General features: G+C 37.9%; 1 protein-coding gene and 1 long non-coding RNA gene across 2 annotated transcripts; both read right to left on the reverse strand.

Moving 5' to 3' along the window:
- Nucleotides 1-3,280: 3,280 nt before the first annotated feature.
- LOC133311874 (uncharacterized) lies at nt 3,281-4,975 on the reverse strand. The gene has a single exon (XM_061512999.1). It carries the CDS (start codon nt 4,973-4,975, stop codon nt 3,281-3,283), a length of 1,695 nt encoding a protein of 564 aa, XP_061368983.1.
- Nucleotides 4,976-13,563: 8,588 nt separating this feature from the next.
- Nucleotides 13,564-19,379, reverse strand: LOC133311873 (uncharacterized). The gene is made up of 4 exons (XR_009751600.1): nt 19,260-19,379; nt 19,069-19,151; nt 18,932-18,989; nt 13,564-13,887 (listed from the first exon to the last, which is right to left on the reverse strand). It is a non-coding gene; the product is annotated as an uncharacterized LOC133311873 (long non-coding RNA).
- Between the last annotated feature and the right edge of the window lie 200 nt (nt 19,380-19,579).

Below are 19,579 nucleotides of genomic sequence, written 5' to 3' on the forward strand. Positions count from 1 at the left end.
TAATAGCAAAAGGAAATTTGGCGATGTTTTTATTAAGAGAAAGAATTCGAAAAGATAAATATGTTGTGAGTCGTAAGAGACTTAGCTATAGAATGTTTTAAGCTTGTCCGCGTTCCATGTGCGTGGGATAGAGAGACCAGATAATGTCTCAATGACATATGCCCCCTTATCCGTTTTGCTGTAGATGCGATAAGGTCCTTCCCAGTTTGCAGCCAATTTGCCTTATCACACGTTCTTATTGCCGATGTCAGCTCTGCGTAGGACTAAGTCGCCCACGTTGAAGCCTAGCCTGACAACCCTTAAATTATAGCGCGCTGTTATTCTCTGTTTGAGTGCTATTTCTTTAACGTGTGCGATTTCACGCATTTCCTCTATCGCGTCTAAGTTATGAAGCGATGCATGTGAGTTGCTGTCTTCATTTGTGTACATCTTTCTCCATGATGGTTCTCCAATTTCTACTAGGATCATGGCTTCACTACCATAGACCATGCGAAATGGGGTTTCTCCTGTAGTTGAATGTTTGGTTGTCATGTAACCCCATAGCACAAAGTCTAGCTGTTCAGGCCATTCTCCTTTTGCTGCTTCTAGTCTTCTTTCCAATCCGCGTTTGAGGACTCGATTTGCAGCTTCTGCCAATCCGTTTGTTTGTGGATGTTCGATCGATGTGTATCGGTGTTTGATATGCAAATCCTGAAGAATTTGATTGAATTTTCTGTCCACAAACTGTGTACCATTATCAGTTACGATGGTATGTGGAACGCCGAACCGACTTATGATTTGTCGGTAGAAGAAACGACGAACCTTGCTGGCAGATATCGTAGCTAAAGCTTCTGCCTCGATCCACTTGGAGAAGTATTCGATTTCTACCAGCAACCATTTGACCCCTCCCACAGCCACTGGGAATGGGCCAAATATGTGCATGCCCCATTGGTAGAATGGCCATGGGGACATCATTGAAGATAATTCCTTAGGAGGAGCATGATGTAAGTCTGCATGCTCCTGACATTTGACACTGTCGCACGTGTTTTTTGGAGTCCTCTTCCATAGTTGGCCAAAAATAGCCTGCGCGAAGCAGTTTTCGAGATAAGGATTTCCCTCCCATGTGATGTCCGCCAATTCCCTCGTGTACCTCAGATATTACATACTGAGCCTGCTGAGGATCTAAACATTTAAGCATTGGAGAAGAAAACCCTTTCTTGTAGAGTTGGTTGTTGATGATAGTGTAGAACGAAGCCTTGCGCGATAGCTTTTTTGCTGCGCCTGTTTCTTGTGGTACCTCTCCTCTGACCAAATAGTTCCAAATTGATGTCATCCAAGTCTCTGTACCGTCCAATGGTATGTTGTCATCCATGGATTGCGCATTTTGGGATGGTTGAGCTCTTCGCTTAGTTACTGCCATTATGATGCTAGGATTATGGACGCTTTGTTGGATTACTGATCTGTTGTTTCCTGGTCCCTTTGTGCTGGCTAACTTGGATAAAATGTCAGCGTGGGAGTTTTGCTCTCTGGGGATGTGCTCCATGTTGATGCTTTGAAACTCTATCGAAGTAATCTTACATTTTCCAGATATTTTATCATTAATGCTTCTTTCGCCTGGTAGCTGCCTTGGACTTGAGCAATCACTAATTGTAAATCACTCTTGAGAATTATGTTTTTCCCCCAAGTCTTTGGCCATGGCGAGCCCAGCGAGGACCGCTTCGTATTCGACTTGATTGTTTGAAGCTTTGAATCCAAAATGGATAGAGTGCTCCACAGTAACGCCTTGAGGGCTTTCTACGATGACTCCTGCATCGCTCCCTTTAACATTGGAAGATCCATCGACATAAATAACCCAACCCTCACTCATCTCAGCCTCATGTAGGTGTGTCATTTTGACAAGGAAATCTGCTAATACCTGGACTTTAATTGCTTGTCGCGGTTCATAGATGATGTCGTATTCCGACAATTGTATTGACCACGAGATCATGCGGCCTGCCAAATCAGGTTGTCTCAGCACTTGTCGAAGGGGTTGGCTTGTGCGAACTTTGATAGTGTGTCCCTGGAAATAATGGCGTAGGCGTCGCGATGTCAAGATGAACGCGAAAGCAACTTTTTCAATTTGCTGATAGTGTAGTTCTGGTCCTTGGAGTGCTTTGCTCACGAAGTAGATTGGCTGTTGTTCCTGGTTCTCTTCGCGCAATAAGACAGCGCTTATGGCTTCATTGCTGACTGAGAGGTATAAGACCAAAGGTTCGTTGGGCAAAGGCCTGACCAAAACTGGTGGGTTGGCCAAATGTTCTTTAATGGCCACGAACCCTGCCTCGCACTCGGGAGTTCATGTGAAATTTGACTGTTTGCGTAATAGTTTAAACATTGGCAATGACTTTTGTGCTGACGCAGGAAGGAACCTGGTCAAGGCAGTGATTCTTCCTGTCAATTGCTGTAGTTCCTTTACGTTTCGTGGGCTGGTCATATTGAGTATGGCTTTGCATTTATCAAGATTGGCCTCTATCTCGCGATGCGTGAGCATGAATCCTAAGAATTTACCAGCAGGTACTCCAAACGCGCATTTGGCTGGATTAAGTCGTAACTTGTATTTGCGCAGTTGCTGAAACACTTTTTCCAAATCCTGGGGATGTTGTACAGTAGTCATTGTTTTGACTATCATGTCATCAATGTATACTTTAAGCATTTGACCAATCTGTTGACTGAAAACTTTATTCATCATTCGTTGGTAAGTGGCATCGGCATTCTTGAGACCAAACGACATCATATTATAGCAATAAGTAGCTTTTTCAGTGATAAAAGTTGTAGCCTCTTCGTCTGGTGCAAACATTGAAATCTGGTTATAACCTGAGTATGCATCCATAAAGGATAAAATTTGGTATCCCGCAGAGTTATCCACCAGTTTATCGATGGTGGGAAGTGGATAAAAATCCTTTGGGTAATACTTGTTAAGGTCTGTGTAATCTGTACACATGCGCCACTTTCCGTTGGGTTTCTTGACGATTACCACATTAGAGAGCCAGGTGGAGTATGAGACTTCCCAAATTATCCCTGTATCAAGTAGTTTTGCTACTTCGGTCTCTACCACCATCTGTTTTTCTGGGGAAATCTTGCGCTTTTTCTGTGCGATTGGTTTAGCTTTGGGATCTAACGTTAAATGGTGACAAATAACGTCTGGGTCTATTCTTGGCATGTCAGCTGCTGTCCAAGCAAAGAGATCTTCATGTTTCAATAGCACTGTTACCAACGCACTCTTTTCTGCTTTGGGGAGGTGTCGTCCAATTTTGGTAACGTTTTAAAGTAGTGGCCCCACCTGAAGGTTTTCCAATTCTCCATCGGGTTGAGGACATGTATCCCGCAGATCTTCGCGCATATCGAGATATGTCATATTGACAGATGCTTTGACTTTGTCATCAGATGGTAAAGGGGCTTTGGCTCGTAGGCTAGTATTATAGCAGCTGCACGCTGCTTTCTGGTCACCCCTGATAGCAACTACTGCGCCAGATGTATCGCAGAATTTCATAAAAAGGTGGGGCATAGAGATGATTTCCTTGAGTACGGCAATGGTTGGTCTTCCTAGGATGATGTTGTATGCCGATGCGTATTCAATAACGTAAAACCGTACTTTGATAGTACGCGCTCGAGGCAGGATTCCAAAGGTTACCCATATCTCAATGGTGCCCTTAGGTTGTACGCATTCTCCAGCGAAGCCAATTAGGTCTGAACATCCATGAAGTAGATGTTCCTCTGAGATGTGCATCGCGCGAAAAGCATCCCAGAAAATAATATCAGCTGAACTACCATTATCAACCATAATACGTTTTACCTGGAGAATATTAACCATGCAAGCTGAGATCACCAACGGGTCATCATGGTCTGGGATGATGTCGCCATAGTCGTCGTCGTCAAAAATTATGGCCTGTCTTTGACTACGAGAAGTGGAATGGCGAGCGTGATTGCGCACCGTCATGACTGATTTCAGATGCTTTTTGCGTTGAGATTTTGTCGCACCTCCTCCCGCTAATCCACCAGCAATGGTAGCTAAAACTCTTGCCGCGTTATTAGGTAGTCCATCGCGCTGTTGCTGCGTGGTTCGCTGTCTATTTCGCGGTGGAGTTCCCTGACGTCTGTCAGTCAGAGTTGTTCTGTCACTTCTTTGATCATTGTTACAAGCAGGGTTATAGTTTCTCCTGGGATACGCCCTTTGTTCATTGGAATTTGGGTCGTGGTCTGGACTTCTATCGCGTCTTCTCAGCGCCTTATACTCCCTGCAACTGGAAATGAACTCCTGGAGTTTTCCTTCTCGTATGAGTGCCTCAATGGTATTTTTAAGCGCGAGGCATTCATCAGTTGTATGACCTTTGTCATTGTGAAATTCACAAAATTTAGTTTCATCGCGCTGCCCTCCTTGCGGCATTGGGGGTGGCCTTTTGACCCGTACATACCCTGTTTGGAATACTTCCTTCAGAATACGTCTTTGGGAGGTGTTTAAAGGGGTGTAATTGTCGTATCTCCCCCACTTTCTCCTTTCGCGGAATTTTCGTTGAAAATTCTTCTGGACATCTCTCTCAAAGTTGTCAGTGTTGACCCTGGTGTTTGAAATTTCGCGTGAACGCTTGTAATCTTCCAAGTTGATGAATTTTTCTGATCGCGCTCTTAATTCCTCTATGGTGCGTGGTCGCTGTTTGGCTAACGACATAGAGAAAGGGCCTTCCAGTAAACCTTCAGTAATTATATGTAGTGAGACTTGAGGATCCAAATCTCTGACCAAGAGTGCTTCATCAAAGAATCTGTTTAGATAATCACGCAAAGTTTCTTTAGATCCTTGGCGCACAGTTTTTAACGCGTGTGTAGATTTGTATTGTGCCTTGCTCGTTGCAAATCGTATGAGGAATTGGTTGGTTAGGTCCTCCCAACTTTTCACCGAATTAGGTGGCAACGCTGAGTACCAAGTGCTGTCTCCTTTAGGGTTGTCGGAAACAGTCGGCATGCTATTAGATCTGCCACATCCTGTGCCATCATGTTTGTCTGGAATTGTTCTAGATGCTCTTGGGGATCCCCCTTGCCATTATATTTTTCTGTTGAGATCTTGATATCCTGAGAAATTGGGATGTTCATTGTACAAGGAAGGAAAGGGTGAACGATTCGAGAAAATATTCTTGAATTTCCATGAGAATTTTCATTCTTATGAGTATCTTTTATTTCTTCACCTTTCTTATTTTTGTGACCCGAAGGTCCTAGGTTATCAGCTGAGTGTGCATGGAGTGGTTCACTTTCATCATAATTTTCAGGATTTTTTCCTTTCTCAGGATCTTTTTCTTTTTCTTTTTCTTTTTCCTGGTTTTTGTCTTTACTCTTCTGAGATTTTTTCAATCGAGCTAAATCTCGATTCTGCTGGACAATTTTCTTATTCTGTAGTGTGATGAGGTCCAACAGATGTTGGGGTGTCGGTGGTTCATCCAGGTGGATGGGAATTGGTGCCACCGACGAAACTGATTTTTCACAGGAAGCAGGGGTCTCCTTCCGCTTTCCTCTGGAGCCATTCTGGGATTTACTGCGAGTGTCAACCATGTTTTTAGAGAAAGATGGGTAGTTATTTCCCACAGACGGGGCCAATGATCTGACCAAATACGGTATGGACTGTCCGATACGTATTGAGCCCAATCACACACGGTTGAGACTCCTTCAATGGTTATTGGCCTAGGCCAGGTACTGCTGTTAGAGCGAGCTTGAGCCCTTTGTCCTTCACGTTGCACCAAATGGGGGGGGGTACGTGCGAAGACACTCTGATGCTTAAGTTAGTATCAGAGGTAGGTGTGTTATGTTGTTAAAGTAAAGGATGATCGTACCTTGGTGGTATATCGTGTGTTTATATAGTAACTGGGATGCCGCCTTAGTTAAGGCGGCTTGGCTTCTGAGTGGCCAGCCTTGGGCTGCAGGTTATTTAGGGGACCTGTGTAGACTTATCTTCCAGAGGGTCTAGTAGTAGATTTGAGACAAGCTGGAGCTGTTCGTTGCTTACTGGAGCTAAGGCACAGTGGAGTTACCTTGAGCCTTAAGTTTACTTCTCTTAGAAGGTTTCATACGCGATATGAGAATCGGGTCTTGTGTGCCGCGATGAGACCATCGCATCCTGTATGTCGCGATGGGGGATATCGCGTCTGGAACGCCGCGATGTAGGCATCGCATCAATGCTTGTTCCTTGTGCTTCGGAAGGGTTTGGGCTTTCTTTATGGGACTTTGATTGGGCCTATATTTTATCCGGATCAAATGGTGATCCAGCTTATTAACCAGCTCAACTTTAAACATTTTCATTTTGACGAAAAAGCATGTCAGTCATTCATATCAACATTATAATAGCAGGATTTCATTTATTTATTTTTTAAATATAAGGGTTTGATTACAAATTTTTTTGTCCTTATAATTTTAAATTGTTTTAATGACCCGCGAATTCAGTTTATTTATTTATTTATTTATTTATTTTGGTAAATGAATTTAGTTTTTTTATAAGCTTATAACCGTGCTTTAACAACAAATATCTAACTGGAATTTTCTAACATTATAAAAAAGTAATTATAAATATATGAAATATAAATACTTATTTAAAATATTTATTGAGAACTTATAAATTAAGTGTCTGTTTAATTTTTTTTTAAGCTAGAAGCTATTATTAAGCCAAACATGTTTTAAAAAAAGAACTCTTTTTTTATAATGAAAGAAAAAAGTTAAAAGGCAAAAGCTCTTGAGAGGAGTTTTTTTTAAACTCTTATGGACTTTTCTTTTTTTAAATGAAGAGTTATAGAGATAGAAAGAGAGACAGAGAGAAAGAGTTTTCTTGAAATATGTGTTGTAATTTTTAAGCTAAAATATTTATATAATCACCAAACAGATTTTAATTTTTTTTTTGTTTTTTTTTAAATTTTAGCTTATCTTCTGGCTTAAAAAAGAGAGGATCCAAATAGACTCTAATTTAGGATAAAAGTTTACTATTATATGAGAGGAAATTTGTCCCCTGACACAATATATAGATGGATCCCACTTTGAATAGGAAAAAAAGAAAGAAAGTAAAACCCAAAAACAGGAGACAAATTTCTTCTCCTATAACAAAAGAAAACTATTACCCTTTAATTTAACTCTTATAAGTATAGGAAATATTATTCTCCTATTACATAAAAATAATATTTCCTTCCTGCTGAGAGAAAAAATTAAGAAAGAGAAAAGAGAATAAAATAAAATATTTGACATGGGACCCATCATATTCCTCGATCTACCGGAATACTATTCCCCTTTCCTACGTAGAATTTTATTTCCCTATAATTATATGAGGGTTTGATTTTCTCATGTTGCATGAGAATCGAATTTTCATGTTGTGACTTAACTAGTGATGGGTCCTACATTTATTAAAAAAAGAAAAAAAAAGTTTTGCACGTATATCGAAAGGTTACAACATAAGAATTAGGGGTGTTCGCGGTCTGGATTGGATCGGTTTTGGAAGCAAAACTCATCCGATCCAATCCCTTCGGTTTGATCATGTAATCATCCATTCGGTTTAGATTTTTTTTCAAATCCGATCCGATCTGATTCAATCCAATTTTTTTCAGTTTGGATTGGATCGGTTTTCGATTTTTTGAAAATCCTAAAATAAGTTTCATGATTATTGTGCAAATAACATCTTTTGTATATATTGGCTTTGTAAAAAAAATAAATTTGAAATACAAAAATATCAGTAAACAATACCATAGTTGATGAGACGTGACTAAGTTTTTTTTTGGGTTTAGTTGATGAGTTAATGGGTCTTGAGTTTAGAAATTTTTGGGTTATGATTGGAGAAAGGACAAGTAGGTAGAGAATAATTAATATATTGGATCGGTTTGGATTGGATCGGTTTTCATCAACCCATCCGAAAACCGATCCAATCCAATTAAAATTTGCGGTTTTCTTTCGGTTTCCAATTTTTCGGTTTTCGGTTTACTCGGTTATCGGTTTATTCGGTTATCGGTTTTTCGGTTCGGTTTTCGCGGTTTGAATCGGTTTGGATCGGTTGATGAACACCCCTAATAAGAATTCGATTCTCATGCAATATGAGAAAATATTTTTCCAATTATATGTAACCAAGAAAAAAAATGTTAGAAAACATTGATGTGTATCTAAACTTTTGTTTGTTACTTTTTATTTTTAATTTATTCAAAAACCAACATTACAATTTGTAGTTAAGAAGCAAGGAGAGAGAGAAAAAAAATGTAAGTTTAGCTTTGCTTAATTTTCAGTTATTTTGTAACGAATTAATTTTTAGGTTTTATTAATGTTATGTTACATAACTTAAGTTTTGTTTCCAACACACACAACAAAAGGGCAGAAAGTGGAATAATGAAAGAGAAAAAAAAAACATGTGGACCCCACCTCTTTAATGTGTGTGTAGGAAAGTGAAGTTGTATTATGTTACATAATAAACATAGGGAAAAATGTGTGTCATTTTAAAGGATGTAAAGTTGTGTCATTTTAAGAGAGAGAAAGAAATAGATAAAGAAGGAGAGAAAGTTGACAAAAAAATAAAGGTGTGGATCCCACCTTTTTGTAAGAGTAAAAGAATATAAGTTGTGTCATTTAAAAGGATAAACACTTTTTCCATAAACATAAAACCCTTAATTTTTCTCGTATATTATAGAAATAGAGTAAACACCCTTTTTAGTTCCTGTCAAAATCTACAAAGTCCTTTTAGTCCCTGGCAATAAAAAAGGACCAAATTGGTCCCTGAAATTACAAAAAAGGGGCCATGTTAGTCCTTATGTCAACTCCCAAATATGTAGAGTGACCCTTTTCTTGTACTTTCAGGGACCAATTTGGTCCTTTTTTATTGCCAGGGACTGAAAAGGACTTCGTAGATATTTCCAGGGACTAAAAAGGGTGTTTACTCATAGAAATATTTTCTATACACACATAAAAAGAGTAAAGACTCAAATTGGTCCCTGACAAAAAACTCGGTGCCTAAATTAGTCTCTCACAAAAATAAACTCGTTGAATAGTCCCCAACAAAGTGAAACAGGACCCACGTTAGTCCTTCTGTCAATCCAAAACTAACGGTGTCAATGACAGTGATGACGTGTCACGTTAAGTGACATGCTGGAGGCCACGTGGGTTGAGGAACGACGTCGTTTTGAGAGACTCATCCACGTTGGTCAGTATGGTCCCTAACAGTTTTAACAAAGGGGACCAGTATAGTCCCTAACATTTTTAGCGGGGTTCTTTTTAGTCCCTGCTAAAGTTCTGTTAACACCAGTGCCACCATTTGCTATTAACACACCAGCGATGTCATTTCCCGTTGTACATGCTGATATTAGTCATGCATAACACAATCAACTTCTGCATAATTCACACCATGACATTCTTAGTTTAGTCTTTATACATTGTTCCCATTCCTTTTTTTATCTCCATCGAGTTTATACAACATTTTGTGCCAATAAACATAACTTCAAATACATAAGCCATGCTACATACATTGCATGAACAACAATTCATTACACCAGCAAATCTCAACATGGGAAAATATATTACAGAAGTTATGAATTGTTGTAATGAATTGTATGTATTCCCATTACACCTTGCTACATACATACATTGCATGTACTCTTTAAATGTTGGAACCTGACACTCTTGATCAACATCATCCCCACCATTACCTTCAAAACCAGAAAACCAAACACCAAATCAAAACAAAAACTAAAAAGCAAAACTTTTTTCAAACCAACAATAAAACAAGAGGAAAAGAACCATCCCCATGTAGGACTAGCAAAACAAATAAACCCAACCAAAAAAAAAAAAACAGTTCTACTCAACAACATCATTGGAGAACACTCCCACCACAACTTCAAACCCAAAACAAGGTCAAAATCCAAGAAGGGAAACACAAGAGCATGTTGTTGCTCATTACAAGGCTATGAAAAATAAGAGAAGTACCAAAGAAAAGGTCAAGAGTGAAGAGGGTACCTGGATCGGGTTTCTTGGAGTCGGGTAAGGCGGTGGAAGGGTCTTCAGGAGAGTGGAGATGAGTGGTTTTGGAGTGTAAGCAACCCAGGGTTATGATTAATGTGGTTATGGTATATGTCTATATGATATATATAAAGTGTGTTGTCTACATAGAAACGAAGGTTGAAGAGTACAACACTAGATTCTATAGAGCCACTATATATAACGTGAGAAGGGTCAAAAGCAGGACCAGAAGAGTGTTGGTTCAGTGTTTTAAAACCGAAAATGTTGGGGTTTCCCGTGCTGCAAGTGACTGAGTCACCGCTACTGTTGCTTGTTGCAGCGACGGAAACACAGAAAAGAAAGAGAGAGAATGATGAAAAAGGCCAAAACAAAAAAGGTGTGAAAATAGGAGAATGAAGTGTGTGTATGTGAGAGAGAGAGAGAGAGAGAGAGAGAGAGAGAGAGAGAGAGAGAGAAAGAAAGAGATGAAGGAAACAAGGAGCAGAGAAGGTCACATGACAGGGTCTATCATGGAGCACGTTCTTCCCCCAGGTGAGATACTGTGAGGCTTTTTCTAATGGCAGTTTTCTTTTCTTTACTTTTTTATTTTTATTTTTTCTTTTGGGGGCATAGACTTGGAAAATTACAACGTCAGCTTGTAAGTTGTAACAAACATCAAAAGAATGCTTCAAACTCAAACATCATTACACAATTTGAAGTTATTATGTAATGAACAACAATGTATGTATCTCAGCAAATCTCAACAATCCAACATTACACCAGCAAATACATAAGCCATGCTGGTGTAATAAATTGTTGTTCATGCAATGTATGTAGCATGGCTTATGTATTTGAAGTTATGTTTATTGGCACAAAATGTTGTATAAACTCGATGGAGATAAAAAAAAAGAATGGGAACAATGTATAAAGACTAAACTAAGAATGTCATAGTGTGAATTATGCAGAAGTTGATTGTGTTATGCATGACTAATATCAGCATGTACAAGGGGAAATGACATTGCTGGTGTGTTAATAGCAAATAGTGGCACTGGTGTTAACAGAACTTTAGCAGGGACTAAAAAGGACCCCGATAAAAATGTTAGGGACTATACTGGTCTCCTTTGTTAAAACTGTTAGGGACCATACTGACCAACGTGGATGAGTCTCTCAAAACGACGTTGTTCCTCAACCCACGTGGCCTCCAGCATGTCACTTAACGTGACACGTCATCATCGTCATTGACACCGTTAGTGTTGGATTGACAGAAGGACTAACGTGGGTCCTGTTTCACTTTGTGGGGGACTATCTAACGAGTTTATTTTTGTGAGGGACTAATTTGGGCACCGAGTTTTTTGTCAGGGACCAATTTGGGTCTTTACTCCACATAAAAATAAGTCATACTTTAATTATTTTTTTAAATTGATGATAAGAAAAATAAAAAGTACTATTTATTTCCTTGTACTTAATTAGACGGCGATTACTTGTAGCTGAAATTATGATCAAACCTCTGCAAAATCTTAATAGTGGGAATAGCCTGAGAAGAATTTATTATTGTATGACACAAGTTATTTGCTCCTGTTATCTTCGTTTTACATAAACAAACCCTAACACAATTGGTAACTACAAGCGCAACAAATATGTCAGTATCAAGTTGAAGGTACGCTGTTTCCACCCTAAGGTTTCATTCAAACTTACGGGTGGCAAAACTGGTTCTGACCCGTGGATTGACCCGTGACACGACTCGTCGAAATGCCTGTCGTGTCAATCCGTGGGTCACTACAGGTCATGTACGGGTTTAAAAAAATTGACACATTTTTATTCGTGTCGGGTCACGGGTTAACCCGCGGGTTCGCGTGTCAACCCGTATAGTGGATATTTTGGTAATTTTTATTGAGAGGTATAAAAACTTTATTTAGGTTAAGGTTATTATTACTTGTCTATTTTTTTTTAATTTATTTAAAAAAAACAATTTTGTCATTTTTTTTATATTTCAAATTTTGCGTGTCGTGTCGTGTCGACGCGTGACCCGCAACGGGTCGTGTCAGGGTTCGTATTTTTTGACCCGTTAACAATACGTGTCGTGTCGTTTCGTGTACGTGTCAAACGTGTGCCGTGTCGTGTCGGGTTGACCCGTATTGCCACCCCTAAATTATCAAACCCCTCTTCTTTGCTTTTCGTGGATCTCAACAAATATCTCCAGTCCATAGGACTTGCTTAGAGCAAATTAGTTAGTACTTGATGTTGATCAATCAAACATATGAAGTTAAAGAAAAAAATTACTAAAAGCTTACAAATCCAAGAAACTATAGGGAAAAATAAATGAATTCATTTCACTATAAAGTAGCTATTTTAAATCCAGATTCAAACATTTGATTTCGTAAGGAAAAGTTTAGATAGGGGAGAGGGTGTCCTATTCTAAGGTCGGGCATGCCACAAACTTCAGGTAGGTCAAATCGAGTATTGTAGGTTCGGAAAAATTACATTTTGAATTATCATGGTTCTTAAGAAAAACTACATTCTGAATTAATATGATGCATAAAGCATGGGGGTTCAAGAATTGATAAATTATTAAACAGACTAATTGGGGTATAAAAAAAAAATATTACAAAACTACTTGTAAATATCGTAAATTTTTTTCTAGAGATATTTAACATTCCTTTAAATATGTTATAGAATATCATCTCTACTACACAATTGGGTACATCTTCACCTTCCACCACTTTTAATAAAGAGGTCAAGCAATAAGACACTCTTAGGCAAAATTTCAAATTTAACATTCAACTTCTACACCATCTTTTCCTTACAGGTTACAAGCACCCAAGTTGTTGAATGCAGAGGGTTCAATTTCTCCAAGAGAATTTTTTTTCTTTTTCTCCTAAAATTTTTCCCTTCAACTTCTTTCATAACATTCTTTGAGAAGTGCGTTCAAGGCTTGTACATTCAAATAGGAGTCATCATAGTTAATTTGAAGAAAAAAAAAGGTTTTATCTAGGCTGCATAAAAAAAAATTTGCCAACTGATTCTATGAAGAGGATGTAGTATCAAAGAAAACAGAGATAGCTAAACATAGAATGACTCCGCAGAACAAAAGTGAAGCTAAAAGCTTTTTGTTTTTCGTATTAAGATATAAATAAGCAATTTGATGAATCAGAGGTACTCAACCTAAAGAAACCGCTAGCTGCTGCCAAAGGGCAATAGAAAATTTGTATACAAAATCTGAAAAATGTAATCTTACATCTTAAGTACGATTGGTCACATCATTTTTTGCTGTGTATACGTGTATTGATCTTCTGCTTTGGGCACTGGCTATCAGATTGCTGATAAATTACAGGTGGAGGCAGCATTCATCATAACAAGTGGCCTAAGTAATCTGCAATCCCATGCTTGATAATAGAGAAAATTTGATGGACACATTCGCAAATTTATACAATTTAACACTGATCATCTCTGTACGTGAAGCCACAAATGTAGTACTACATCACAATGCACATGAACAAGTTCTGTCAAAAGAATCATAAAAAAGTTCACACCAGAGAAAAATAAAACAAAAAATGTCATGGTTCCCAAACCACATATATCAGTTCAGTAAACAACCTTGTTTAACGTCCTCTAACCAAATAATATTTTCAGAAGCATGGTAGGAATATTTAATTCAAATACAATATTGTCACTCAATAATTAACTTTAAAGCCCTGCTCTGGTTCAAGGCATCAGACCCTAAAGAAAACTCAAATATTTAACGAGTATTTCTTACATGTTTGCTTGGCAGGGCACTATATATCCCTGATGTTACATAAACTGCATATGCTACATAAATTAGTAAATTGTATCTCAGGCATGAAATGAAGAAGCTAAATCACAAAATCTTCCACTTTCCCTCAAGGGCACCACAAATCCTTGTAATACACTAAGCAGCACTTAGAGGGTACCCAAAAACTGCAAACAGAAAAACACAATGAAGTAAGAAACTAGACAATATCTCAACAGTGGTGCATATTAAGTAATTATCTGAGGTATATTTTTTTCCATTTTTTGCATAGATACAATTAGTTTCCACAACAAAATTTAAGGAAAAGTAAAATTGATCCAAAGTTGAAGGGGGTTGATTCCTAAGATCAGAAGCTTTTAGCAAGTTCAAGCAAAACCTTTTACCATCCAAATAGGGCACAATTTAACCTTGAGCTGTATTCATGGGAAAGAGTATAACATTCCATTTTGGTTCATTAAGTGGCCATCCTATCATAAAAATGTGGCTGTTCACTTGCAAGATTCTATTTATTCTTAATAAAATGCAAAAGTGGTGTCATTATTTGATCAGACCAAAAAAGCTTAAAGTTTTTGACTGAGCAAAGGATTCTGGGTGAAGACCAGCAGATGTGGACCTCCAAATTGCTGGGGCATGACTTTGAGATTCAATATCATCCAGGTAGACAAAAGCAAGTTGCTGATGCTCTTACCCGTCAAATGCTTTTGGCTGTGATTTCACAAGTACAGTTGCCCGACTTAGACCAGTTGGAGATAAGTTCAACAAGACCCGAGACTTTAAAAGAACGGAAGTTCAACAATATGCAGGCTCTCATCATCAGCCCTGAAGTTCATGAGGGGTTCAAGTTGAAAGAAGTTAAGTTTTTCTATAAGGATAGGTTGGGCTGTCAAAGGAGTCCACCTTCAATACTCAAAAGAGTTTCATGACTCTTCCTTGGGTGGGCATTCAGGTTACTTCAGAACTTATAAGAGAATTGCTGGTTTAATGTATTGGGAAGGTAAGAAAAGAAGAATTATTAGAGTATCTGATTAATTATTTAGTTCCGTATCTTATGGAATTAGTTGCATCTGTTGTAAACTAGATTCAGTTAGGCTATTAGCTTATTGTATAAGCCTTCTGTTAGCAGGTCTATAAATAGACCCTTGTGTATATTCTCAATCAGTTTTGACATTTTCAGAAATATGAAATTCAGTTCTCTCTTTGATTCTCTCTCTCTCTGATTCTCTGGTTCTCTCTCTTCCTTCCTAGTCAATTTCTCTTTCGTTTAAGAATAAAGGATTATGTGGCTGCTTGTGATGTGTGCCATCAAAACAAGGATCAAAATCTTTCTCTTATAGGGTTGTTACAACTACTTCCTATTCCCACGGGTGGTCTGGGCTGATATTTCAATTGATTTTGTGGGAGACTGTCACGGGCTTTTGGTGTAGATACTATATTTGTGATGGTTGACCACCATACCTAATATGCCCATTTTTTACGTTTAAGCCATCCATATAAAGCCAAGGAGGTCATGGAGTTGTTTGTAAAGGAAATCGTTAGACGCCATGAAATTCTATTGACCATTGTATCTTGACAGTGATAGGGTTTTCTCAAGTATATTCTGGTCTGAATTATTGAAAATTTTCGGAACCAAACTGCAGTATAGCACAGCTTATTATCCACACACCAACAGGCAAACTTAAGTTGTTAACCACTGCCTGAAAACCTATTTGAAGTGTTTTTACAGCCCCAAACCAACACACGGGCCTAAGTGGATACATGGGGCAGAATTTTGGTACAACACTACCTACAAAGATCCCATGGGCATGACCCCATTCAAGGCTTTTATGATTGTCTCTCCATTTGAAACTGACATTACTTTTTGATTTGCCACTATCCTTTTGAACATTTGACTTTGGTTTTATTCTTTATTCACAGAATGTATAATCTGAATTTAAAAGGACAATTATTAGGATATCAAGCCAGAGTTACCTTCAGGAACAGATGTAAAATTAGAATTCAACCAAAACTAATGTGAATATTATCAGCCAAATAACTGCAATGCAGATCAGTATATTTTACAATAATTAGTAATCACAGTGTACACCTATTTGATTACACTTCGAGCAAATTATAAGTATCAACATGAACTTCGACTGGATTGAAATCTCACACAATGGTGCAGTAAAATTAAAATTAAGTTCAATCGGAACCACAACTTAGTACCTAAATACTATGGGATAACCGAAACAATATAATGACAAGGCTTGCAATAGGTCCCTTGTGACCGTAAGTTGTTGATCAATAAATGAAACAAAATGCAATCCTCTGAAAGATGTTCCATACAAACAGTGTTCCATACAAAAGATATTCAGGTATACACTAAACTACACTTATTTCCATCTTAACATGGAAATCACTAAGGAAACCAAGTCTATATATATCCAAGAGTTCCACAAACGCGGTTCTCTTGACACAAAACAACTTTAATATGGTTACATCTTATACAATTAGTCCTAATACATCCTCTGAAAATAGAATTTTGATTCCAACTATGCACATGATCAATTCAGTAATACAACACTATTATCGTTGTTCAAGTATTATATAAAGTAAGGGGACGAACCGGAGCAGTGGTAAAACTGTTCCTTCATGACTGAAAGGTCATGGGTCGAATCCAAGAAACAGCCTCTTTCCAATTATGCAAAGGTAAGGTTGCGTACAAGGATTTTCTCCACCCTACACTCGCTAGACGGGTTTAACGGGGAGTGATTTTTTTTTTTTTAGTATTATATAAAGTCAGTCCTGAATCAATTTTACTAGTTAGAACCAAATTAATCAGAGTTATCCAAACTTCTTATTAATAGGCGTATGTGTAACTCAATTGACATGGCATAACAATTAAAATTTCGAGCAAAGAATCGTTGGTGATTAAAGAGGTCAGGTTCAGGAAATGCTTGAAGCATGAATCTCAAGATAGAAAATGGAAATAAACACTTATTTGCTCAAACTTAGTACTAAAATTAAATAGGAATATAACAAACTTTAAGCACACTGCACATAAGAAATTTTTTAATTCAGGCTATGGGTTTTCTCGGGAATCAGAAATATCAAATAGGGCGATTTGCTGACTGAGATCATGTTTTTATTTAACTAAACTCACAGGGTAATTCAGAAGCAACAGTTTATAATATGAGCTATGACATGAATGGAGTGATGCACAAAGTGGTTTACTTGGGTGACCAAGACCTTTACTCGGGTAACATGGTTTAATGTTGTAAGGCAATACTCAAATTAACTTCTAATCAGATTATAGATCACACAATAAGCAACTCACTGCAAGTAACCAGGATACAATCACAACACCAAAGAGCTATTAAGTGGCTGTTACAGTAATTTAATTTCTAGAATAGAACCAATTTATACATCAAAGCTCAAGACTGAACTCAGTCAGCCTTATGATATATATATATATATCAGTGTGTTCAAAGTTTTTTGCAACTCAGCCATGCTAAGTATAATCTTTGACGTAGGCTAGTCACTTAGAACCATCAAATAGGTTATAGAACTTTGGTCCTATCCTAAGACGAAGACAGTATCCAAATCAAATCACACATACAGTTTAGTCAAAACAACTAAAGATTGGTTGAAACTACCTTAAGGTTCTTGCTTCACTAACCAAGATTCTCTAGAATGCGCCTCTAACCCCTTTCATGATTTCGTAATGAATCAGGTTATCTAGCAAGTGTGCCTAGTACAAGTCATGACCATGTATATCTCATACACCACAATGAGTTGAACAGACTCATTACTTCGTAATCAGGAAATACATCGTCATGTCAATATTTGACCAATCCAACACTTTCCCATCTCCAGTGCATTTATGGGTACCTTGGCCTGGAAGTGTAGCAGCCCGTGTGCACCTGGTTATTTACCTTTATACTACCAGGGTCAGTGCAAATACCACATTCAACTAAGATTTGCAAGATTCTCCAGTCATATGAACACTGCAAAAAAAGTAGCTTTTATAAAGCTGATGCTATTTAGAAGATTTTCAACCTCTCTTACTCCGTCTATTTAAAGTCAACTTCCACACTAGGAATTATGCACCGTGGACATCCAATTTATTTTAACAACTTATGGGTAATTGATTTTGACACAAGGATTCTCCAAAATTCTTGGAATTTCATTTTGGTTCTTCTTTTAACATCAAGAGGTAATTATCCAGATACAGAGGGGTTATTATCCGGATAAATCACGGGCAAACCTAGAATTGCATGAAAGTGCAGACCAACCATCATAGGAGGGATGTGCAATTCATTGTGGGGGATTTGGTGTATTTGAAGTTGCAGCCTTATAGGCTCAAGACTATAGGAGGATCCATGAAAAATTAAGCCCAATATATTATGGTCCCTAGAAAAATCTGGAAAGTATTTGAGAATCTGCCCATAAAATTCAGCTACCGCCTACTGGATGATTGCAAAGTTCACCCCGTATTGCATGTGTCACTCCTAGGGGGAGCAATCACAGCATAATTCACAGCCCCTGCCTTCCATTTTGACCGAAGAATGGGGAATTAAAGGTGGAACCTGAAGCTTTGGTGCAATGGAGGCATTCCAGTAACGGGAGTTTAGAGGTTCTCATAAAGTGGTCCCATCTTCCAGATTTTTAAAACACTTGGGGAAGATTATAAGTTATTAATTGTTAGTTCCAATTTCCACATTGAGGACAAGGAGCTGAATTTTTAGCAAATATTTCCTAAAATGACCCCCAATAGAATGAGAATGTGGGAGGGAGTTAGTTAAGAAAGGGGGTTGGAGGACCAGGAAGGCTATTGAAAACCATCTTATGGACTGGACTCTTGGGAGAGATGGAGCTCTCCAAATTGCTCTACACTATCCTTTTATTTCTTGTTATTTCCTCCTCCTGTTACTTTTTCCAATTCCCTGTAATTCTCCTACAGTGTTTGTAGGCTATGGAACTGGTTGCTTATCTTGTAATTTTCCATTTTATCAATACAAGATATCCTGTTTCTCTCCCTAAATTCCCTGTGTTATTTTGATTTATCTGTAATCTGAGTTACAAGGTTGTATTCACATACATAAAGGGCCATGGCAATCAGATAACACAAAATAAAGGAAATTAATGGAGTTAAAAGTGACTGTATCATGAGTATGAACTATGCATATAATTACTAACAGGAGAAGGTAAAAGAGTATATATGGATAAACATACTTGCTATAATCTCATCTGTATAATCTGTCTCAATCTTCCCATGAGCCATTGCTCCTGCCTGAAATTAGATTATATCAAAAGTTAAACATCTATTCAGATAATAGGCATTGAAATCAAAAGTTCAACTTCGAGAGTACCACAAAGACAAAGTCCATGTTTCTCGGAACAGTTGATACGTAGTCATTGATGCTTACGAGCTTCTCAGAGCTATACGAGAGACCTAACATTCAAAGGAAGCAATTATTTCCCTTTTTTGGATATTTTGATAAAAGAATTTATTAAAAGAAAAGGAAAAAAATCCAGAAGTTGACGTCAGGATTCAGGAAACCTTTCCAGCAGCACAAAAAGAAGGAAACAATTGAAATACACATCAGCTCCATTTGTTCAGTGAAAGGTATCAGATACAAATGAAAGAAAAGCAAGATAAAAGATAAGTGTGTAAAATGTGTATTGAATTGAATGAATCGTACATGTAGAGTATAGCACCTTTATATAGAAGGAATGCTAACAGAGAAGGAAAGCTTAATAACAGAAAGTGAAAGTAAATCTAAACAGAATACAGTTGACAATTATGACTAACTGATCAAGTCAATACAATACTCTATCATCCCCCCTCAAGCTGAGCAGTGAAGTAAGGTGAAACGCGAA

Source organism: Gastrolobium bilobum, unplaced genomic scaffold (genome assembly GCF_033153095.1).
Source record: "Gastrolobium bilobum isolate Gb01-03AN ecotype WA unplaced genomic scaffold, APGP_CSIRO_Gbil_v1 utg102020, whole genome shotgun sequence".
NCBI lineage: Eukaryota > Viridiplantae > Streptophyta > Magnoliopsida > Fabales > Fabaceae > Gastrolobium > Gastrolobium bilobum.